The 25,586-nt window shown below is 34.4% G+C and overlaps 2 protein-coding genes across 4 annotated transcripts in view; one reads left to right on the forward strand and one right to left on the reverse strand.

Moving 5' to 3' along the window:
* The window catches only part of SLC25A40 (solute carrier family 25 member 40), a 42,096-nt gene extending 22,879 nt beyond the window's left edge, over positions 1–19,217 (forward strand). Inside the window, exons 5-11 of one of the 3 annotated variants that reach the window (XM_069086226.1) lie at positions 258–325; positions 1,282–1,403; positions 2,431–2,604; positions 5,384–5,493; positions 7,209–7,290; positions 16,617–16,703; positions 17,181–19,217. In XM_069086226.1, coding sequence (XP_068942327.1) covers positions 258–325; positions 1,282–1,403; positions 2,431–2,604; positions 5,384–5,493; positions 7,209–7,290; positions 16,617–16,703; positions 17,181–17,314 — 777 coding nt within the window. In that variant the 3' untranslated portion in view covers positions 17,315–19,217. The remainder of the gene's footprint in view (positions 1–257; positions 326–1,281; positions 1,404–2,430; positions 2,605–5,383; positions 5,494–7,208; positions 7,291–16,616; positions 16,704–17,180) is intronic. The other 2 variants (XM_069086228.1, XM_069086227.1) reach the window with 2 other exon arrangements.
* A 2,535-nt stretch (positions 19,218–21,752) lies between these two features.
* Positions 21,753–25,586, reverse strand: part of RUNDC3B (RUN domain containing 3B) — a 123,358-nt gene continuing 119,524 nt past the window's right edge. Inside the window, exon 11 of the mRNA XM_069086225.1 lies at positions 21,753–24,254. Within this exon, the coding sequence (XP_068942326.1) occupies positions 24,109–24,254 (146 nt within the window). The 3' untranslated portion in view covers positions 21,753–24,108. The remainder of the gene's footprint in view (positions 24,255–25,586) is intronic.

Genomic DNA, 25,586 nt, shown 5'->3' on the forward strand with positions numbered 1-25,586 from the left:
GGAAACTAATTTTTTCATAGGTAATACAACTTCTAAATGACAGAGCAAGGACTCAGACTCAGATCTTCCTAATATTAGTTCATTGTTCTTTGTAGATATTACAGAGGCAGTTTTTAAAAATTAACAAAATTTTAAAAATTTATTTAAATTAATTTTTAATTGATATTATTTAATTAATAAACAAAATTACTATCAAATCTTTATGTCAGTAACTTCAGATGAACTTTATTAGTCATTCTTTTCCAATTACATTTTAGGATGCCTTTTTGAAAATTATTCGAAATGAGGGCATAAAATCCTTATGGAGTGGTCTTCCCCCTACACTGTGAGTTGAAATTTGATTTTTTTATACTACCTTTGTTGTGTCTATGTATGATGTTACAACAACAAGAGACTAATGACATTTTAATAACATTATTTCTTTGTTTCACTTATAAAAAAATAAAGTATTACTTATTCCCTAGATTAGCTTGCCCTTCATACTGAAGAACTGAGAGATGTATATAATATGAAATATATTATGATGTACATTTTTTGTTCATATAGCTTTCATTCTCTCAAAATTTTACAAAATAGCTTATAATATATGAGTTAATATGTGAACTAGTAGTTTTTAATGATAAAATTATAATTTGGCTTTATGTAAAAAAGAATTATTATATCTACAAAGCTATTCCTTTGAAGTGACTGGATAAAATTTTGTTTGAGACACAAAGGGTAGGTCATTTGCCCAAAGTCACAAAGTTAATAACTAGCACTCATGTCACCCAAATATTATTCATTCCATCAGATCTCATTATAAACTTTTTTTCTCAAAATTTTCTCAAAAAAAATGTTCTTTTAAGTATCACATAGTACTTGAAGTAGTTTATATAGTTTTGTATTATAAATTTATTTTATAGGCTTATAAGATGAGAGTATCTATGCTTTGGTTCCTGGTTTCAATAACATGTCGTATTTAATTAAAAACATAACTTGGTGTCCTATCAAGTGTGACACCCAGTATCTTTAGTTCTTGCAAAGAACTTTATTTTCTTCCCTAAAAGTAGATTTGTGTGGGATAGGTTGTTTACCTTGTCGAAGAGGTGAGCAAGACAGGCCAGAACAGTTTGAAAATGACTGCTTTAGAGTACTTTGCTACACTCTTCAACCAAAACAAAGTTTTTAAGGGTTTTAGATTCTGTATAATTTAGCTTGCTGTGTAGTTCGTGGTACAGCTTGGTTTTGAGCATGCCCTATGCTTTCTGGTCTTTGTGCTCTCATTTGATCTGTCTCTTTCAGAGTTATGGCAGTTCCTGCTACAGTTATATATTTTACTTCTTATGACCAATTATCTTCATTTATGAAGTCTAAAGTAGAAAATGAAGCCTACATACCAATTTTTGCTGGAATTGTGGCCAGATGTGAGTCATAAGTCTATTCTGTTATTTTTAAATCTCAGTTTATAGTGGTGTTAACTTTATTACACATCCCCCGTAGAGTTAATAGTACCAGCATCATTCGAATAGCATTGGTATAGTTTACAGAGTGCTTTTCTTTACAGTAGCCCTGTGCGGAAGCTAAAATTCAGAAAAGAAGCAGTTTATTCAAGGTCTTAGAGCTTATAGATAGAAGGCCTTCAGATTCTAGGTCTAATGTGCTTTCTGTTGTACTCTGCTGCCCCAGGCATTATGTAATGCAGTGCTTTGCATATAATGGGAGTTCAATAAATCATCGTTGAATTACATTGCTGCAGTCAGGGTTAAAAGACCTTTTTTAAATAGTTATGCACTTCCACAACTGTGTGAGGTATCTATCATAGAACAAGAAGTTCCTTGCTAAACTTAGCTTTGACTTCCCTCCTTCTGAAGGCCTAGCTTTTGAGTATGTGGATCTAGAGTTTAGCAAACCCAATGCATCAGTACAAATCTAGGTTACCTCAGGACTGGTTGATTTCTTTGTGTTTGGATGGTTTCACATCAACTTTAAGGTCATGCTAACTTCCAAAGACTCATTTGAACCCAAGAAGATTCAGGACTAGACCAGAACCTCCAGATCCTTCTCCATCTAAACATGGATATTCAGAGTTGAGTGAGAGGCAAGATAGCTTTATACATAATGGGAGTGAAATTTGAAGGGTGCTGATTTGGAAGAGGTTTTTGCCCTAGTCTTTGTTGAGTTATATTTATTACACTTGAATGGATAGGAGGCTGGAAAGAGAAGAAACAAGCTGTCATGGGAAAGAGGATTCCTGTAAATACTGTCTCAGAAAATATTGTCTCATGCATGTATGTGGAAAATGTTTAGTGATTTAAAAAAGTTGTGATTCTATGGTTGCAGTATTTATTTTGGGCATAACTCAAGAGAAATAGGGAACTTTCACTTATCATCAGTGAAACAATAAATTATGCTTTTTATGTGCATTTTGACATATGTGTATGTTATTTTCAGTAGGTGCAGTAACTGTAATAAGTCCCTTAGAGTTGATTAGAACCAAAATGCAATCCAAAGCATTGTCTTATAAGGAATTACATCTGTTTGTCAGACGGAAATTGTCACATGATGGTTGGATTTCACTCTGGAGAGGTTGGAGTCCTACTGTTATGAGAGATGTACCTTTCTCAGGTAGGATTTACCTTTTTAATCTATGCTGAATTTTAGATTGTTTTTGTTTCTATGTACACTTTTGTGAGAATTATTTTTAAACTCTTTAGGGGCTATGTTGTCATTTTATGGACCTACAGAACACCAGAATCAGTGCTGAGCTTTTAGACATTTGTTAGTGTTTTTTGAATAAATTAATGATGGGACCTATATTAAGTATATTTATAATCCAAGTTTTGTCTCAGCCGTTTGATGCACATTTGGCAAAATCATGGTCAGTGGATATAAACTTATATTTTAATATTAGTCTGAGCATAACATAATTAGTAGGATAAATTAGTGCTGCTGCAAAAAAAAAAATCATTAAGGTCACCCATGAATAATTTGAGTTCAAGTAGAGGATGGGATTATTTTTACCACTGCTATCTGTAGAATCATTAAAAATAATTGAAAGTCGATTTATATTAATTTGTTTTTTTGGATGGGCCTACAATAGGAAAATACCTCATAAATAAGGGCATCCTAGTTGTTGAGGAATTAGAAGATAAAGGGAACCAGTGCAAGGTAACCACTCTTGGTACAATTGAGAGGTGGTATTTAATGTCAAACCACAATTTCTACTTGTCTAAGGCCTAAATAAATTATGCTTTCTCTTCCCTACTGTTTCTTCCCCCCTTTTCTTCTTTATTACTTCTTTGTTTTATCCTTTTCCACTATTCTTGTTTTCCTTTCCTTGCTTCTTTCATTTATGTTGACATATAGCATTTTGAAATGTAAAATACCTATTTAATCATAGAATTACATAATTTAAAATCAGCTAAACCCAAGTATCTCAGTCCCCTCCCTATCCCAAACAGATGTCTAATCTCTTTTAAAGGTGTCTGGAGAAGTTATGGCACTGCTTCTTTGCAGCCTACTCTACTGCTTGATCTTAATCAGTAAGGTTTTATGTTTAATAAACCTGTCTTCAATTTATCTCTTAGTTTTCTTAACTCTGTTATGTCTAATAAAACCTATCTTCAATTAACCCCACTTCCTATCTTCTTCTGTCATCCTATATAGTAAAGTAAAATATTCATTAGTGACTTCTTACGTACTTATAAATTATATACATGTCAGAGGTAGCTAGTGGCATAGATTGCTGGATTTGGAGTCAAAAACAGTTGGGTTCAAATCCTGCCTCAGTCACATATTAGCCATGTGACCCTGGGCAAGTCATTTAACCTTTCTCAGCCTCAGTTTCCTTATCAGTTGTTATGAAGATCAGTTAAGATAATGTGTGCAGTGCTTTGAAAACCTTAAAGAGGTACATAAATGCTTGCTAGTATTAGCACTTCTGGAAACTTCTCTTACTCATCTCCTTATTTCAGCTTTTCAAAATGTCTTTCATAGTACCTTCTCCTGTTTCTTGCACATTTTAAAACTCTAGTTTTTCCACATCTTTTTTTTAAGAAGCAAAGACTAAAACTTAAGTTGAACCTTAGAATTTTATTAACAATTTAAACAATAATGAGTTTTTAAAATATAATGATTATTTACTGGTTCTGTTTTTCTCCTTTTAAAACATCCTATAGTGGTGTGTTTATTTATTTTTGAGCAGTAATACTTTCCTAAATCACAATTTCATTACCATCAGCTACCAGGTTTTTTTGTTATCCTTATGTTTAGCTAGTCTTTTTCCATCCTCTGGTTTTTTTTTTTTTTTTACCCCCCTTGGGAGAGGAGAAATAGAAGAAGGGAGGACCTGACTATCTCTACCAGTTGCTCTCTCAGCATAGAAATTATCTCAACATAGCAATTAGTAATCCTTTCATAGTAAATGTAATTCAAGATACAATGTACAGAAACAAGTTCTTCTATCATTAAACTTGAAAGGTTACCAATGATCAAATTTATTCTGATTTTGATTTTGACTCATAGACTTAAGTAGCAATTTATCCTGACTCCTTTCTAGGAATTAGAAACATTCTAGGAAGTCCTTCCGAACTTTGCATTTCTGTGTAGTAAAAAGTTCACTTCATCTGCCTTACCTTATCAGAAAGAATAGGTCAGTTTTCCTCAGCTCATCTAATTGACTGAATTGCAACTCTCTATCACAGCTGTCTGTATGTTCCCCTTCACAGTCATAAAAAAATCTCAGCTGAAAGAGACCAAAAAAGTTGGACTTAATACATTTAGTTTCCCTAGAATTGACTTTTTTCCTGTCAGAAAAAAGTTAACCAACAGCTGCTTGTTTTCCTTCCAGTTACCTGTTTTTTCCACATTTATCAGTACTTCATTTAAGTTTTGTTTTTAAGTCATATTTAATTTCTGAATAAATATTTTCTAGTTCCTTAACAATCCAGACTTCCTTTGTTACAAAGATTAAAAACAAATTCAGCAAGTCCAACTGAAAAATCAACTGCATCTGATAAGAGTATTACACAAATTTTATACAGTATTCCACACCCATCCCTGCAGTGAAAGGAGAGAGAGATGTATTTTCTTACCTCTTTTCCTCGATCAAGATTATTATACTTACACAGCTTTCCATTTTGTTTTAATGTTCCTCTTATAATATTAAAGAAAAGTAATCACAGTGTATAGTTTTTAATAAAAAAATTCTTGAGTAACTGGGGAAAAATAAAATACTAAATTTTTAAAAAGAAACAATTCTTGAGTATGTGCCCTTAACATAGGTATGTGTTGGTTCTGTCCCAGAGTTAGAGTTTTCTTTCTCTCCATTTATTGATATAATATAAATTTGTAATATCAGATTTTCTATTTCACTTCTCAAAGTATTTCTTTTCTATTTTCACAGCAATGTACTGGTATAACTTTGAAGTGTTTAAGAAGTGGCTTTGCAAAAGCTCTGACAAATGTGAGCCAACTTTTGGAATTAATTTTACTGCAGGGGCAATGTCTGGTTCTGTGAGTCATTTTTCTGTTATTAGTATTTCAGAATAATGATGGTCATATAATTTAAGATTTTATATATAACAACTAAATGAAGTAATGTGTAAATACAATTTTTTTTTTTGATGGGGGGAAGGGGCTTGATCTTAAAATTTGTTGGCATAAGAAAATCTTTGTATGGAAATTCCCTCTAACAGTGCAGATCACCAGTTGCTTCATAGATATTGGTTGTAGGGAGTAGCCTGGGTGGCTGAAATGTGAAGTGAATTGCCCACAGTTTACACAGTGAATCTGTGTCAGAGGCAAGACTTGAACCTAGGTGTTCCTGACTCCAAGGCTAATCCTCTGCCCTTGCATCATGCTGCTTCTCATGTCACATAGCTTTCCTGGACATTTAAAACGATTTTTAAGAACAAAGTCAGCTAATCAAAAATGATTTTCTGAAGTATTTACAATATTGTTTAAATAAAATAAGTCAAATGCTTTAAATATAGTAAAATATGTGTAGATACTAAAATAAATACTTTCTTAAAAGCCTATCTTACATTGACAATCAATGACAAACTTTTGACAAATTTATATGGAGTTATAGCTCTAGAGCTGGGGGGGATTTCAGAGGCCTTCTAGTCTAACCCCTTCATTTAAAAAATGAAGAAACTGAGGGCTGTGGAGTTTAAATGACTTGTCTGAGTTCACATAGGTAGAGTCAGGGGTGGATGAACCCATTGTTGAGCCTTGTTAGATCATTGATATCTGTAGATAGCTATTAGTCATAATTTATATTTATGTCACTTGTACTTTCATATATGTTAACTCATCAGTCCTGAGTGCCCAGTAGTGCCTCCTAATCCCTTTATATTTATTTTGTGTATATCTTCTATTGATCTGTCTCTGAACATTATCCTACAGTAGATTATAAATTAGCTTCTTGAGGACAGGGACGATCCTATCTTTTTATTTGTTTTTCTGGAGCCTAGAATAGTTTCTGTCATGTTGTTCAGTTTTTCGGTTGTGTCTGACTTTTTGTGCCCCCATTTGGGGTTTTCTTGGTAAAGATACTGGAGTGGTTTGCCATTTTCTTCTCCAGCTCATTTTACAGAGGAGGAAACTGAGGCAAACAGGGTGAAGGGACTTGCCCAGGGTCACACACCTAGTAAGTGTCTGAGTTCAGATTTCAACTTAGGAAAATGAGTCTTCCTGACTACAGGCCCAACATTCTGTCCATTGTACCAACTAGACACCCATAGGTCTTCCCTAACTGGGAATTGAACCTGGGCCATGGTGGTGATAGCATTGAATCCTAATGAGTAGACCACTAAGGATTCCAGCACATTAGTAGGTACTTCATAAGTGCTTGTTGATTGATTCATTTTAAGCCATATTATATCCTTATGAAGTGGGAGGTACAAGTGTTATTTCCATTTTGCATTTAAAGAAACAGACTCAATGAGTTTGTCACTTGCCCAAGGTCTGACTACTTGCAAGTTCATATATTTTTTTTTATTCTGTAATATAATATTTTCTCTCACTAGGAAGTAATCATCCTTATTTTTGTACCTCATATCTGCACCAAGTGTTCGAGTAATCTGTAGCCCTGGAATGAACGAAAATAGGATTTTCTTAATGTTAAATAGTTTATTGTACAAATTGTGGTGCCTGGGGACAAGCAGGAAGCTTACTGTTATATACTATTTAAAGATAAATAGTAATTAGTGTTTACTTTCTGATAGATTGCATCTATTGCAACTTTACCATTTGATGTTGTAAAAACACAAAAACAAACCAGACTTTGGATATATGACACTCCTCAAGGTAAGTTTTGTGATTTTTTCAGTTTGGTTTTTCAAAATGTTTATTCCATATAGGTTTTTTCTCTGCTTATCTCTTATTTGAGTGAATATCATCTACTATATAGAATAATTTAGGAATTTTGAAATTAAAAAACATGTCTTCTGTTGTCCTCTGCTGACTTTAATAATTTAATATCTTCTTTCTTTTGATGATTTTTTCCCAAAATTCACACCAACTCAGTTTTCAGAAAAGTGATTCTAAAAGAGGTTTTAGAGGAGAAACATCCAACATTTTAGAGCCTAGCATATTCTTTCCCCAAATAGCTTTGCCAATTGAAACTCTTTTCATCTTTTAATGCCTTGATTAGGTGCTGTTTCTTCATGAAGTTTCTTTGAACCTCCTAGCCTCCTTCCCTTTCTCCCCTTTTCCACTCATACCACTCTATCTTATCACTCTATTTGGATCTTTTTGTACATGCTTATTTGATAAATTTTAGTTTAATGTGATAAATACATTTTGGTTTTTGTTTGTCCTATTAATCACATTGGCACTTAACAAATGTTAAATTTTAATTTTTAAAAATTCTCATTAAGTAGATCCCACATTTGTGTTTAGAATGATTACAAGTAGATAGAAAATCTATGAAGTCCAAATATAAAATGGTTTTAATGATCTTTCTCTATCATCTTCTGTTTTTATACCCCAACCTTCTGTTTCTTCTTTTCTTTCTTATGTTAGTTTTAGAAAAAGGGAAATTTTCTCTCTTCATTCTCTGCATTGGTTTATTTCCTTATTTTTGCTTTCTTTCACTTACTTTGTATTTAGTGTTTTCCTGCCCATTTTGTACTTCTAGAAAAAATATAGTCCCTTTCAGAAGGACTGTGTAGCTTGTTGATTGACTATACAAATCCTTTTTGGCAGTAATATTTCTGTTAGACTAGGAAGTAGCTAATTTAATGGCTGTTTCTTGCTCTTCAAAGTTTCATGTATAGTCTTCAAAGTAAACTTGAGGGGGAAAGTGCCCCTGTAAGTTACATACTAGGATATTAGGTGTTGGGTTACAATATAGAAAAATGATGTTGCCATAAGCAACTAGCACTATATAGTATAGTTCACATAAAAATAAGTTGGGTAGTAAACAAATGGGGGTTGGATTTACTTGCACTTTTTTTTTTAAGACATTGATATATTCTGATATTTATTTTTGTTTAGCTTGCCCTTTGTTGTGGTAGAAGAAACTTTTGGGCCTGTATAACCAAAATTGGACCTATTTAACCAAAATTGAGAATTTAGATTTCCCCCCCCCCAAAAAAAAAAAATCCTTGGTTTCAGTCATTTATTATATTTGGCATTGCAAAGCCAAGACTTTTTCTTTTTAGTCATTATTCCTATAACTTGTTACTCACTTATATGGTACCACCTTGGATTTGTACACAAAACATAAGCTCTCTGAGGTCCCTTCCAGCCCTAAATCTATGACCGAGCATCTAAAATCGACATGACCCAGATTCTTAGATATTTTCTATTAAGAAAAAAACCCAGTGCTTAAAATTTGTAGCATTCATTACCTAAACTCTAATTATTAATATACAAACGAGCTAATGTGTTAATGAAATAAAAATACCTAATTACAAGTTAAAGTCGCTTACTTACTTAACTTTAGATGTTACCCTTGACTCCTTTTTCTTGTTCCTAGAAGAAATATTTTGGGGAAAATATTTTGACAATTAATTAAATCACATCTCCTATCTATAATCATAGAATTTCAAGCTACCAAAGGCCTCAGGAATTGAGTAGAACCAGGAGAACAATCTATGCATTAAGAGCACTATAGTAAAGATAATCAGTTTTGAAAGACTTAGAAACTGATCAGTAGAATGACCTACAACAGTTCTGAAATACTCATAATGAAGCATGCTGTTCACTTCCAGAAGTGAGGAACTCAGTACAGAGTGAAACACATTTTTTTCTTTATTTTCCTTGTTTTTTTCTCCTCATAACATGGCCAATGTGGATATAGATATATTTCAAATAGATTTTGTAATATTTCTAATAGATTTTGTATTTCTTTGCTCCTTATTGACAGGGTGGGGAGGAAGGAAAGGATTTGGAAATGAAAAAATTAAAATGTCTCTGCTTTAAAAATTTATATTTTTATAATAATTTTAATTTTATAATATTTTTTTTATAAGACCTCAGATGTTTTCGGATAAATAAATTTAGATCAGTCGATCATACCATAAACCACAATAAGTTCTGAGTGAATATGCAACCTACATATAAAAGGTTATATTTTTAAAAATTAGAATAAAATTAAAGGAGATAACCTTTCACAACTCAAAAGAATTGTAAACCAAATCCAGGAATAGTGGTGGCCATAAAAGGTTAAACTAGATGAAGCTGAAAAGGTTATATTTAGATAAAAATCATTGCATGTAAGATGTTTTTTCAAACATCTTTGCATCAAGTAACTGATAAAAGTGATATCCAAGATGTATAGGGAATTGCCAAAATATAAAAAAACCTTTTTTTTTTTTGCAGGGGGAAGGTAGGGCAATTGGGGTTAAGTGACTTGCCCAAGGTCACATGGCTAGTTTTTTGTGTTAAGTGTCTGAGACCGGATTTGAACTCAGGTCCTCCTGACTCTAGGGCTGGTGCTCTGTTCACTGTGCCACCTAGCCACCCCTAAAAAACTTTTTAAGAGATAGTTCCTAGGATATACATAGTCAAAGGAATATGAGAAAATCATTTTCAAAAGAAATTTTTGCAAACTATCAGGGACCATACGCTCCAAATTACTGATAATAAGAGAAATACAAATTTTAAAAAGTTATGTTTTCCTCTCACATCCATAAAATTGGAAAATTGACAAAAGATGGAAAATAAAAAAAGAATTACAAGAGCCACAGGAAGACTGACATACTAATAAGATAAACTATTGGTGCATCTGTGAATTGGTTCAACAATTCTAGAAAACAATTCAGCATTAGGTGAGAGACTTAACTAAATGAAATGTTCCTATCTTTTGACCCAGAGATCCCACTTCAGGGCATGTATCCCAAGGAGGGTCTGTGACAGGAGGAAAGGTCCCATGCATATCAGATTTTTTGTTGTAGCATTCTTTGTGAAAACCAAAAACTGGAAGTAAAGTTGAGTGCTAATTAATTGGGGAATAACTAAGCAAATATTGGTATGTAAGTGTTATGTATGTTATTATGCCATAAGAATTTAGGATTATGAGAATTTCAGAGAAATATTAGACTAACATGAACTGACAAACAAAATAAGCAACAGTAGGAAAAGTGTGTGTGTGCGTAATGACTGCAGTAATAGAAACAGATACAATTAGATGAAGCTGGTTGCTGTATAATTTTTATGACCAATCTTGCTCCCTGGGGAAGGGGCAAGAAAATGCACCTTCCTCCTTTGCTTTGTGAGATGGGGTACTCTGGGTGTGGAGTATTTCCCATGCTGTTTGGAGGTGGCAAGTCCAAACTTAGAGGAGATAACAGGAAATGAGTAATATTTTTTTAAAAAGACAGTTTTTTTTATCATTTTAATTTTTATTTTTTTAAATGCCTTATTAACTTCTGATTTATATCATTCATTTCTGCCAGATATTTAGTTACAAATTTTCTCCCCGTTTTTCCCCTACCCACCGCCCCAAAATAGCAGTCCCACAGGATATCCCCTCCTCCAATCTGCTCTCTTCCATATCTTCTCCCATACTCCTTTCAACTTTTCCAGTGGATCTCTATGCCCCAGAGCCTGTATATCTTATTTCCCATTTACATGTAAAATAGTATTAATAATAGTATATATAAATATTTTTAAACATTTGATTTTAAAACTTTGAATTCCAGATTCATACCCTTCCTCCCTTGTCACCCATCCTTACTGGAAAGATAAGCAATCCAGTATAGGTTGTACATGTGTAGCTAATGCAAAACATTACCATAGTAGATATATTGTAGAAGACTTATATTTCCCTCCCTCCTATCCCACCTCCCACTTGTTCTGTTCTCTGCTTTGATCCTGTCCCTTTTCAAAAGTGGATGCTTCCAACTTCCCTCTCCCCCAGCCTGCCCTCCCTTTCTTCATCCCCCCTCTCATCCCCTTCCCCCCTACTCTCCTGTAGTGTGAGATAGCCTATTTAGTTTATGTCATTCCCTCCCGAAGCCAAATTCATTGAGAATAAGGTTGACCCATTCCCTTTTGCCTTCCTATTTTTCCGCTCCATTGTAACCATTTTCCCTTGCCTCTTCTATATGAGATAGTTTACCCCATTCTGTCTCCCCCCATCTCCTCTCATTATATTCCTCTATCACCTCTTAATTTCACCTTTTAAGGATCATCCCTTCCTATTAAATTGGTCCTGTGCCCTTTATGTATACCTGTAAACATATGTACACACATTCACATATGTATTCATATGCCCATATACCCTCCTGTGTGTGTGTGTCTATTCCCTTAAACTATTTTCATACTGAGAAATGTTTCATCAGAATTTTCGCTTTTCCATGTAGGAATGTTAATAGTTAAACTTTGATAAGTTCCTTATGATTTCCCTGTTCACCTTCTCATGCTTCTCTTGCTTGTATCTGAATGTCAAATTTTCTATTCAACTCTGGTTTTTTCATCAAGAAGCTTGAAAGTCCTCTTTACTGAATGACCATATTTCCCCCAAAACATGATACTCGATTTTGCTGGGTAAGTGATTCTTGGTTTTAATCCCAGCTCCTTTGACCTCTGGAATATCATATTCCAAGCCCTTCGATCTCTCAGTGTAGAAGCTGCCAGATCCTGTGTTATCCTGATTGTGTTTCTACAGTATTCAAGTTGTTTCTTCCTGGCTGCTTGTAATATTCTCTCCTTGATCTGGGAATTTTGGAACCTGGCTATAATATTCCTAGGAGTTTTCTTTTTGGGATATTTTTCAGGAGGTGATTGATGGATTCTTTCAACCTCTATTTTGCCCTCTGGTTCTAAAACAGCAGGGCAGTTTTCCTTGAGAATTTCTTGGAGGATGATTTCTAGGTTCTTTCTTTGGTCATGGCTTTCAGGTAGTCCAATAATTTTTAAATTATCTCCCCTGGATCTATTTTCCAGGTCAGTGGTTTTCCCAATGAGATATTTCACATTGCCTTCTATTCTTTCATTTGTTTGGATCTGTTTAATAACATCTTGATTTCTCATAAAGTCACTAGCTTCCATTTGCTCCAATCTAATTCTGAAGGAATGATTCTCTTCACCGAGCTTTTGAGATTCTTTTTCCATCTGGCAAATTTGGCTTTTTAAGGCATTCTTCTCCTCATTGCCTTTTTGAGCCTCTTTTGCCATTTGAGTTAGTCTATTTTTTAAGGCGTTAGTTTCTTCAGTCAGGTTGTTGACTCTCATTTGGTAATTTTCTTGCATTGTTCTTATTTCTCTTCCCAATTTTTCCTCCACTTCTCTTATCTGCTTCTTAAGGTCCTCTATGGCCTGTAACCAGCTCATATTTTCCTTTGTAGCTTTTGGTGCAGGAGTTCTGACTTCACTGTCTTCCTCCTGTTCCATGCCTTGCTCCTTCTTATCCCCAAAATAGGAGTGTAATGTTGGATTGCTTTGCTTGGTTTGCCTCCTTTGCCTGCTCATTTTGCCAATCAATTTCTTGACTTTTGAGCTTTTTGCCACAGTGGGACTCTTCCACCAGACAGGGGAGCTTCCTTCCAAATGCTGGGTTTTCCCAGGGTGCCCTCTCTGAGGTCTCCACACTCTCTGGCAACCTGGTCACACACCCCAGGACCTCCACCCCAGACTTCAATCCAGATCCAAGCAGGTTAAAAGAAGAGTGATTACCCCTCAGACTGGTCGCTTGGTCCCCCTACACTCTGCAGGCCAGGAGCTGAAGCTGCTACGTTGCTGCAGCTGCAGGCCCGGGACTCCTCAGTGACTTCTCGCCCCAGGGGAAGAGGCCTACGCACTCCCAACTACTGGATCCCAAAGTACACACTGCACTGACCTCTCACTTTGTCCTTAGCATCTGTGTGTTGATAATTCTGGAAACGGCCACAGCTGGTGTTGATCTGGAGTCCCTCCCGCTGGGGCTGGTCAGGCTCTCCTGGGGCTAAAACCTCATGCTCAGGCAGGCCTGGGCTTGGCTCCCAGAGCGCTGCGCTGGCCAATTCCTGCTGGCCTGCCGGGCTGTCCTCAGCAGGAGGTTAGCTTCTCTGTGTCATTTTGTGGGTTCTGCAGCTCCAAAGAAGAGTCCCCTTTTACACGAATTGGAGGTGGTGGGAGCTGGAGCTGCGCGGAAATCCTGTTTCTACTCCCCTTAGTGACAGCTCCATCTTTTTGGTGTCTCTTTTGTAATCACTTTTACACAAGGCCTGGGCTGCTTCTTACTTTTACTTTTGACACTCCCTGCCCCGTGCATTTTATTTTTAACTCATTTTGCTTAGCTCATAAAATATACACATAATTTTGGGTTGAATTTAATTTGGTCAGCAACATCTAGCTTTCCTATCTCCTTCATTTTGCCACCAGTCTTATAGTTATTAAAGTAGATTTAACTTAATTTAATCTTAAAGCAAATTTCAGTTTTCGAACTAGAAAGAGTATCCATGCTTATTTACCAAACAATTTTCTCATTAGCTTTTTTCCTGTTAAAAGTAGCTGTTAAAAAAAATTTAGGTCTGTTTGGTAATAACACTTACATACAATAATGTTTCTGTTATATACCATCTTCAGTGAATGAGGCTCTTTTCAGATGAAAGTTTACTTTTTAATTTAAAAAATTTTATAGAAATTTTTCTCATATGTATTACATATAATTTAATGAGGTGCCTTCACTGTGATGATTATAGAATGATTATTATTATTTTTTAACTCTACAGTCACAGAAACATAGACTTTTCAGAGTTGAAAGGGAACTCAGTGGCCATCCAAACCAGTACCTGGATTATTTTTTCTGTAACATAACTGATAGGTGTATCTAGCCTTTGCTTAAAGACCTTTGAGGGAAAAATCATTACGTCCCAAATTAATCCATTTCACTTTTGGCCACATGACCTGTTCGCTGTTTCTCATACATGATGCTTCACCTCCTGGGTTTGTGCCTTCTCAAAGGCTGTCCTGTGTAGCTGAAGTAAGTTCTCCCTTCTCTTTCTTTCAGTGCTTAGGACTTTTCTGATCCCCCTCCTCCAAATTATCTTATATTTATTTTGTTTATATGTTTGTGTGTAAGAGTTGTCTTCAATTGAATTTAAGTTTCTTGAAGGCAGGAACTATTTCATTTTTGTCTTGGTAAACCCAATCCTTTTCACTATGTACTTTGCACATAATAGGTTCTTAATAAGCAAGTCTTTCATATGTTTGTTGACCACATAGAGGCATTTGGGCAAGATGGTATTGTAGCCAATGAAATTTTAACTGGTTGAATAAAAAGACCTGTGAAGTGGACATTAGTGGGGCAATATCATTTTAAAGGGAGGTCTCAGGGCTTGGCCTTGTTCTTTTCAACATTTTTGTCAGTGATTTGAATGAAAGTGTAGATGGCTTGCTTATCACAATTTTCAGAAGATATAAGGCAAGAAATGAATGTGCTGGGTGACAGCATTAAAAACCATCTTGAAAAACTAGAATGGTGGGCCAAATAAGAAAAAATTTAATAGGGGAAAATATAAAATCTTACATGGATTCAAAAAATTAGTTTTTAGAAGGATTCATGATGAAGAGAAGTATGATCAGCCAGCAGTTTATTTAAAGGGTATCTTGGGGTTTTACAGACGGTATGCTCAATGTGAGTCAACATGGCAGCCAAAAAACTGATAGAATATTGGACGATATTAAGAAATATAGAGTCTAAACTATGGAGTTTAGTTGTTGAGCTATATTCTGCCCTCGGCAGATCACATCTAAAGTTTTCATTTCTTGGAGCAACATTTTATTACTTTTTTCCCCAATAATGAAAATCCATCTTTTGTCTCTTCACACTTCCTCCTCCTAAAGGAAAAAGACATACTAAACCCTTGTAACAAATATGTAGGCAAGCAAAACAGATTCCTTCCTTGTCCATGTCCAAATAAAAATTAATATGCTTGGTACCATATTTCAGGAAGAACATTGACAAGATTGAGAGCAACCAGAAGATGGTAATCAGGATGGTTTAGGAAATGGAGATTAGATAAAGAACTGGAGGAGTTAGTCTAGAGAAGAGAACATCTGAAAGATAGTCTTGTGGCAAAAAGATGAGACATCTCTGCTCGGCCTCACAGAGCAGACTGCAGGAGCAGTGGGTGGAGGGTGCAGAAGGGAACATTTCACTGTTATATGGAAATAACTTCCTAAGGATTAAAGCTATCCAGGAGTTCAGTGGGCTGGCTCATGAGGCTTTCTTTCACTTTAACTTTTCAAAAGCTGACTGAACAAATACTGGAGTGATAATAAAGAATATTCTTGTTCAGATACCTATTAAATTAGATGGCCCTTTTAGGGCCTTTCTAGTTCTGAGTAATTTTTAAGGTTGAAAGTTATAGAAAATTAATCAGGACATATTTGGCACTGGAGGTTCTTTAATGTCACAGTTAGCATCTTTGTATAGCTTATTTACTTTTACTTTAGAGGTTCTAAATTTGAAATTACAAAAAAAAATCAAAATGGCTGTTTAAGATAATAAACTTAACTGATTGGAATACAGTTAATTGATTTTTTATCAATGTAAAGGACACTACACCCCAGGTATCCCCGAGCTTTTCCCATCTGCCCTACAGCAGAACCTTCATATGGGTATTGTCTCCTTCTATGAGAAGGTGAGCTCCTAAAGAGTAGAGATTGCCTCTTTGTATCTCCAGGGCCTGCTGCAGTACTTTTCACATTTTGTTGTTTTTCAGTCACATGTGACTCTTGACCCCATTTGGGGTTTTCTTGGCAGAGATACTGGAGTGGTTTGTCATTTCCTTCTCTAGCTCAATTTACAGATGAGGAACTGAGGGAAACATGGTGAAGTGACTGCCCATGGGTCACACACACAGCTAGTGTCTGAGGCCAGATTTGAACTTAGATGAACTTGAACAAATCTCTCTCGTCTCCAGGCCCAGCACTTTCTCCACAGCACCACCTAATCCCTGTACTTTGCACACGAGTGCTAATATTTTTTTTTGCACAAAGTCAGTGCTTAATAAATGCTTTTTTTATTTATTCATTTACATATATCACTTCTGTTTTTCCAAACTGTCTTCCTACATTCTCTCTGTGTTTTGTACATTGTAGGCACAAAAAAAGTATTGAATTAAACACTATAGCTAAAACAGAAGAAATATGAGTTAAGTACTTTATAACACTGTTCTCTTTCATTTTAATGTTTATAGATGTTCGTCTACACACCCTATCTATGTCAACATGGGACATTATGAAACAGATTGTTTCTAAATATGGAATTTCTGGATTATTTGTAGGTAAATGTGAAATTTACAAGTCACTGAAAAATGTTTGAATATTCATTTAAAATCTCTCAAATTCTAAGTTTATCAAATTTCAGAAATAGTATCTTCTATATTTATTTTTCCTCCTGTTTTATAAATTAAAATATTAGAAGTTGATGTTAAAATAAATAATGTAGACAATATGCATATTACATTATATTTCTAATAAGTAATCGAGCAGGGGATTTATTCTATTTTTGTATTTATTTAATGACATAAATTATATTATTATAACTATAATATTAAATATAAATATTTAAATTTCAAAAGAATGCCACATAATGTAAAGGAGGTGTTAATTATTAGATTTCCATCTTTGCTCAGAATTCTTCATATGATGCATGGTAAGTGATTTAATATGACTTACTGTCAGATTATAACCGAATGAAAGACCATTTGTCATTTAAGAAGATAAAAACTGTGCTCTTGATTTTCTTATTCTTCTTTTAGGACTTATTCCCCGTTTAATTAAAGTTGCTCCTGCTTGTGCCATTATGGTCAGCACATATGAATTTGGGAAAGCTTTTTTCCAACAGCAAAACCTCAAAAAACAGGAACTCTATACTTCTGGCAGTGTGGACTAGAAGCAATTATCATGGTCATCAGCTGGAAGATTCTCAGAAATGTGTAAACTTCAGGTCTATTTTTAAATATCTTTTTTATTTATAAAAGTATTAATTTCACAATTCTAGCTATAATTTAATAGCAAGTTTTCTATTTCATCCTGTCTTTGGAAAAAAAATGTAAGAAAATTCTTCATTGAGTATCCGTAAGTCTTATAAGAAAATTAGAAAGAAAAAGAGAAAAGCTTGACAGGATAGCAAGAATTTTTTAATTCTAAATTTTCCTTTCTTACCTCATGTATATCGTATGAGTCTGTAAGCTGTACCTAAATAAACCATGATAGGAGTAGAGTGTTTAAGATGAAGACTCATAAGTCTTTTGTGCTTATCTTAATCATGTACACAAGTATTTATTTTTTAGTGAAATGGAAGTGGAAGACAGTTATCAAATAATGTCACACCAGCATTTGCCAAATATTACCAATGTGTTTTTATTTTTAATTGTAATATTCCTTAGGGTTTGTTTGTTTGTTTGGGGCCCCTATACATAGTAGCATTTCTTCTGAAAAAAACAGAAGTGTTTTATCTTCCTATCCAGAAATAATCATTTTTTGCCACTGTAAGCAAAAGTTATACAGCTTTTGCTGTGTTCTGCCAATTTTGAAGAATATGGATATTGTTCTTAGAATCTTTGTGCTCATTTCCAATTGTGGTTCATCCTAGCTGGGGGAGCAGCATAGAATGTTTTGCTTTAGAAAACTACTCCTTTGTATTTAGTTTGGATAATTTGAGCACTTGAAAAAGCAGTGTAGTTTGTGATATGGGTAAGATAATTGCTAAGAGCTATGTAGGGTACTTTAGATCCTGCTGCTGTTGAGGTAGAAGAAGTAAAAAGGAAGTTTTTCATTACTTTCTGATGCTTCTTATACATTCACTTTAGCACTAAGGACTACACTATATTTAAATGGGTAAGATTTGGCACAGACAGTTGCTGTGCATTTTATTCTGTGATTAAGAGGTACATTGTTATTTTCATTGTTTTTCCAGCTCTATTTTGTAGGTTTGTTCTAATGTGATAGAGCTTGTTACATCATCGGTGGTTAGATATTTTTATGTTGCTTCCAGATTTCCCATATTACTATATTTCATAGTTGTGTGATGACCATGAAAATAAGCAATAATCAGGGGTGGCAGCATTTTATTTTAAAGAAACTTTTCTTTAAAGACCAATAGTATGTGACTGTCAGAATGAAGTAAAGGAAGAGCTAATGACAAAATAGGAAATAGCATAAATTTTTAAAATTACTCTTTGCTCTTTTTTTTCCTCAGAATAATTTATGTTATGACACAAGCACTTTACTGTGGTCTAAATATTTTTCATGAAAATGGAATAGTTAGAGTAGATGGTATTTAAATGTTATCTGTCAAGACTTAGAAAATTCATGCAATCTATGCTAAGAAAGTGTTCACATATTTTGCTAAACAAATAATTTTATACCTTTAGGTTTTGAATGTAACCATGTGTGTATTTTCTTTCATCCTATGTTAATTTGTCTTAGATTTGGAAACTGTGTATGTTTTTAATTCATTTTCATTAAAGGTTTGGCTTCTTTTATTAATTTAAGGTTTCTCTAAGTGCTTTTTAATGACAGTATTCTGAAATTTTGTAAAATTTAGCTATGTGAATGATATTTATATATACAGAGTAAGTTTGTCTAGGTTACCACTTATTTAACAAGCTTCAAATGATTATTAGCACCTGTCACACTTAGTTTTATTATTTCTACTTGTGTTGATAGTGAAATGAAGAAAATGTACAAATCTTTGTTTTTAAGTGGTAGTCTTTTCTCCTCTGTGTATTTCAACTTCAACATCGTGGGTAAATACAAAGATTAATTAAAATTCATCTTCCTATTTACCTTGAATTGTTTTTGGTATAACTGACAATTATTTTGATTACATACAAATATATGTACCAATGAAAAGCAAATGAATTGAGGTTTTCTGCACATTTGTAAGAATAACACTGAATTTGAAGTCCAGACATGGTTTCAGATCCATACGTCCTTAATGACCTTGGATAAGTTACTGAATCTCTCTGGACCTCAATTTTCTCCTTTGTATAAAGACCATATATGCTCAAGTCCTTTCCAACTATAAACCCTATTATTTTCTACAGAGAAGAAATAGAAAATTTTCTTGAATTCAAGTAGGTTTAACAAGTTATTCATTAATTCCCTATCATATGTGATAGTGCTGGATACAAAGATAAAGCAGTCCTTGCCTCCCAGGCCTCCTGAGGAGGGGATACACCATGAAAACAGGCCAGTGAATACAAAACGATGTTGAGAGAGAGGACCAGCACCTTGTTGTATCATAGCAGCCCTCATTTTAAAGTGGGCTCTGAAGGAAGCTAAGGACAGTAATACAGAACATCTGACAGTCCATAGAGAGCATAATGGAACTTTATGGGGATAAAAATCTCATATTTGTTAAAAATCATCATTTAATTGAAAACATATGCTTTTAGCAAGTTAGGGTTAGCAGCATGTGAATGTATGACTACATTGTATCTCCGTCATGGTTCAGAGGTAAATATGGATGTTTATAAACCAAAAAAAAAAAAAACATCCCCATGATACCGACTTCTATTGAAGAAATCACATAAACATTGTATTTCAATTCAATTGAATCAATTCAATTCAAGGAATTGATGATCAACAGTGTTGTTCAGGGAAATCATCAGCTTTCCTTTCTTAAGTTACATTATAACATGCTAATTTTCTTGGTTATTTGGGGGTCCAGAAGGAATATAACATTTGTTGAAAAGTCTTGAATTTACTGCTTCTTAACTGCATAGTCTTAATTTTTATTTCCAGAAGGAAGAAGTTTTTTCTTGAAGTATTAGGTTGGGTAGCTTTATTAGGTGTGAAACAAGACTTTTACACAAGCATCTGCTTAAAAATAATCCTTCTTTTTAGATTATATCCATTATGTTTATTTACTCTAAATTCCCTTTTGGGGAGGAGGATGGCCACCCCAAGTTTTATTTAGTGTTGCTTTAAAAGTTTCCAACTGTAAAAGTTTACATAACGGTATAAATGTTAGGACATAAGTTCTGCATAATTTTTAACTTTTCTTATCTATATAGGAGACCTATTTTAAAATAATTTAAAGTCTTTGATTTGCTTGAAATATATTCTGAAATATGCCACCATGACAGCTGAATAATCTTTGTTCCTGATTTCTAACAGTATATTTCAAGAAACACAAATCTTGCTAAAGTAAGCTTTTCCCCCTATTGTCAAGAAAGCCAAATGATGTACTCCCAGATAAATATTGTTAAGCTCTTTGTGTTTTGGTAAAGAGAGAAACCAACCCCCATCAGTTCATATTTGAAGACGTCTTTAGTGTTATAGGCACTGTATACTTTTTTATCTTTTTATAGTTATATTGAAAATTTAAGAAATTTTTACCCACTTGTAAAAAAGTAAGGTTTATGATTAGGAATAAGTCACTCCATAGAATGCTTCTCATTTGATCCTCATAGTGCCCCTGAGCTGTGGAGACTAGGCATTCTCCTTATTTTGTGGCTGAGAGAACTGAGGTTCAGGAAGGTTTTGATTTTGCTCTTGCTTACAAATGCAGGTGTCATATTGGAAGCCACAGATATCATAAAAGTGGACAAATATTTTACCTTGCTTGTATCACTTTGGTTTAGGGAGTAAGGAAAATTAATATTTAGAAGGGGTTTTTTTATTCCAAGGAATATTTATAGATATTTTATTCTTAAAGATTTAAGAAACTGAAGATATAGACATTCAGTGACTTGCTTAGGGTTACAAAGCTGAGCAATGGCAAAGCTGGGACTAGAAGAATCCTAGTGACTTGACTAAGTTCTCTTTGCTAAGTTACCTCAGTAATCAGTAGACAGTAAATAACAAGATTCACTCCTTATCTAATGTACTCAGTGGCAAGCATGGAGAAAACGAAGATTTGAATCAATCCAACCTTAGCTCTGGCACCATCAGGCAATAAAAGCTTAAGATCTTTCTTAAATATATGACGATACTGAGTTTTTACTTGTGTTGAAACGTATTTCTCCCAATAAGTATCCATTAAAAATATGAAATAGTAAATTCTTCCCACATTTTATATTCTGATTAAAATTAGCTCATTAAAGAAAAGGAAAATAGTCGCTATTGATGGCTATAAAATGTTTAATATACATGCAACAAATATATATCAAGGCAACAAAATACACCATACAAGTTTTGGCATTAATTCAACATTCATGATATTTTTTCCTGAACAATGAACATTGCCACTTAGAGCTGAGGCTTGAGACATACAATCAGTTTTCTCATGCACAGACGTCTATAAATTCTATGACTATTATGAAATGACCTGCTTAGAAAGCTGAAATTCCACAAGAGCAAATGAATTTTACTCCAAGAGCTCCAAGAAAGGGAGCATTACAGAAGTAAAAAATTGTGATTGTGTCTTTGATATGATGGGCTGAGAAAAATGTTTAATTCTGCACAAAGTAAAATGTAAGAATGCACAAGGTATTGACCATATCTGTTAAATAAAATCTAAACACTTTAAGGATTCCACCTTTTTCTTGTTTATTAGACATGTATGCAAATTAGTTATTTAAAAAATAACCTAAAAATAGAATGTCGTAAAGGTAGGTTGATGGAATAAATGATACCATTCTCAGTGGCAGATCTTGTGGAAGTAGCACTATTAATCAAGGACCAAGGCAAACATTAAGTAGGCAGCCATTTAATTGCATTGCCCCTATGACTATTATCGGTATCTCTTAAATCCTTGTATCAAGGTAGCTTAAATTGTAAGCTATCATTATTAGGGAAAGGTGGGAGGGGGATAAAATTTTTTTAACATCATTGGGATTTCATTTTTCCCTGAAATCATACAACTTAAGCCTACTTATTCTACTTACAAGTACTATTACTTATTTTTAGTGTAAATTATTAGAGTGGCCAGGTAACATCTTAAGTAATTCAATGAATTCCCATGTTTAATTTCTATTCCAAAGAATAACTAGGTTAAATTTCTGTTACTCCAACTACTTCTTCATGGAAATAAATAAATAGTGCCAAGTACTTAAAAAGACCTATGTTACTCTGTATTTTAAAATATAAATCACTCATGTTCATCATAAACAATACCATCTCAAAACAAAGATGAAGTCCCCACTTGTATTGCAGTGACTTCATGTAAACAGTTTTAAAAACTTCTTTGGCACAACAAAATATAAACTATACTTCCCCTCCCCTCCAAAAAAAATTAGCTATAGAAAATAAATCATCTATTTTTTTACTTAGTATAGTGGGATTTATAAATAGATGATTATTTGCAGCTATGGAATCTGAAACTTAGAAAGATAATCCACGGCTTATTTAGAATAAACTCCCTACCTCTACACACCAAAATGTGAAAATTTATTATCAGATGTTAGAAGATTTAGTGCAAACTAATCTTACAGATAAGAATGCTAATTCTTAGAGGTCAAATAATTTGTCCAGTGTCATGTAGGTTGATAATCATTTGAAATATGGAACAGACTTTATTGTTTTTAATGGACTAGTGTGATTAATTATAAAGTCTGAAAAAATAAACTATTGCTATTTAGCAATGGAGAGAAACAAAGTTTAGTGTGGTATCTGTATTTTGTCAGATATGCTTAAATTTAAGCCATCTGAATAGTTTCTAATTTTTTTGAATTTTCTTCAAGTTTTTACATAGTTTTTCTTTTGGTGTGTTGTATGTTGTGTGTGTGTATCTCCACATACATGGCAACTTACCAGCTAAGTTTTTAGAAAATTACAGGGAAGCCTGGCCAAGGAATTTAATCATTTCACTAAAGTGCATCTAGGTTATTACAAATCCCTTTTTCATGGACCTTAACAAATACATTTATCAACTGTCTAAAAAGGTAAATGTCTATAAAATTTACAAAAGGTAAAATGGAATGTCAGTATTAAATGGTAAATGTTAAAAATGGAAAAGTATTTTCAAATTAAATGAATAAACAGTTCTGACAATCATACATTAGAATACATTTAAGCATTGGATTACAAGAGGAACTCAAAGGAAAATCGGAAATTGTGAAGCAGAGCCTAGACTGGAAAGGCAAGTAGGAGGCACCTAATGACATGGGGCCATGGGGGCCTGGGTAAGGAGTACCATTCTTAAAAAACACCGCCAGAAAAGTTGACTTTCCATGCCATGGAGGTGCATATTTGGTGGTATGCAAAGACATGTTACATGAAGGCCCAGTGTTTCCAATGAACAGCAACACAGGGCACAGAATATTCAGACCTTGCCTAAGGCATACAACTGCCTTGTCTGGGCCATCTTTGGGTGTCATTTCTTCTTTAAGATGCCATCTGCATCAATACATGAAACTGCTTTGTTAAAATCCCTTGAACTCAGGTCTTTGTAGCTAAAAAATATTTAAATAAATGTGAAAAATCACTTGAATAGTATGTGCATTTTGAATTGCTTGGGGAGCTATCTGGTTTAAATTTTTGTTAAAATCTTTATCAATTCGCCTTTAAAAATTGCACATTTATTGGAGAAACTAGAAACAAGAAAAATCTGAAGATATTCTTCATTGAGAGTATATGAACTGGTTTCTAAATAAGAGACTATAAATGAAATTTTTAAAAAGCATATAACTATTTGCTTAAGACTGATGTCTTCCCAGCAGTCAAACTAATGGAATGCAGACTGAATGTATGCAACATAAGAGACCCTTTCTGGCTGCCATCCTTCACATTCGCTTTTCAAGATGGAGTCAAGCCAGGACTGGTCATCTCTGTTGTGGGACTTGCAAGGTAGTCACTTGATTTCAGGCTTGTTAGAGATTTATAACTTGCTACTGAGGTTAGAGAGCCACAGAGACCAAGTAAAGAGGGAGTATCTTCTTTACCTAGAATTCAGAGAATAGTAAAAATTAAGTCACTGTATGTACTTGAAAAAAAAATTTTTGCCTGCAAAAATGTCATTGAGAAACTGCCACATTTAAAATCATACTAGTGGAAATATCACTACAATACTGAAAGTGTCGCATCAACAGATTTAGTTTTCACTCTTCAACATTACTGCTACAAACCTGTCAAAAATGATATCTTTTTCATATATTTGATGTATTATGTAATTTTGAAGTATTTTCCATATCCAACTCTCCCTCCCCCCTGCCCCCCAAAAAAGTTACGCTAGTTAAAAAAAAAAATGCCAAGTTTAGTTAGGAAGAGAATTCAGATGGGATGGTACTAAACCTGCACAGCATCTTGGTGCCTTCACAGCACCTGAATTTTAGAAAGTTTACAAAATGGGGCCTATAGTCCAGGCTTTGAGCTTGAACTGCTGCAAAACCCTGCTGGTTTTCCTATTTCTTCCAGGAACAAATACAAAATACTCTGTCACTCAAAGCCATAACCTAACTGCTTCCTACCTTTCCAGGCCTCTTACATATCACTCCCTGACACATACTTTTTTCCATCCAGTGACAGTGCTTCCTGGCCATTCAGCAAACAAGACCCTCCATCTCTCATATCCAGCCACTTTTTTTTTTCCCTTTTGGAGGGCAATTGGGGTTAAGTAACTTGCCCAAGGTTACACGGCTAGTTTTTTTGTGTATGTGTGGGTGTTAAGTGTCTGAGGCTAGAACTGAACTCAGGTCCTCCTGACTCCGGGGCCGGCGCTTTACTCACTGCGCCACCTAGCCGCTCCATCTCCAGCCACTTTCTCTGGCTGTCCCCCGTGCCTGGAACACTCCCTTCTCTCCACTGACTGACCTCCCTGGCGTCCTTTTAAGTCCCAACTCATCCCACCTTTTACAAAAGGAAGCCTTCTCCAGCCCCTCTTAATTCCAGTGCTTCCCCCCTTTTAATTATTTCCTATTTCTCCCGTATACATTTGTGTGCACATTGTCTCCCCCATTAGATTGTGAGCTCCTTGAGGACAGAGACTTTCTTTTTCCTCTTTTTGTATCCCCAGCATTTAGCACAGTACCGTGAACATAGTAGGCACTTAATGTTTTCTGATTGATTGGAGTCAGAAGCCTGGGTTCAGATCCTGTCTTAGATACCATGTGATCATACTCAAGTCACTTAATCTTTGGGATCTTCAGTTTCCTCATCTATAAAATGTGAATACCAATACTTGCACTGCATCTCCGACAAGGTTGTTTTGACCTTGCAAATCTTAAACAGCCATGAAAGTGAGCTTTTATTCAGGAACATATTGAGCCTGATCTGGT

Source organism: Petaurus breviceps, unplaced genomic scaffold (genome assembly GCF_028583685.1).
Source record: "Petaurus breviceps papuanus isolate PSGF00001 unplaced genomic scaffold, PetGlider_PUasm1.0 178, whole genome shotgun sequence".
Lineage (NCBI taxonomy): Eukaryota > Metazoa > Chordata > Mammalia > Diprotodontia > Petauridae > Petaurus > Petaurus breviceps.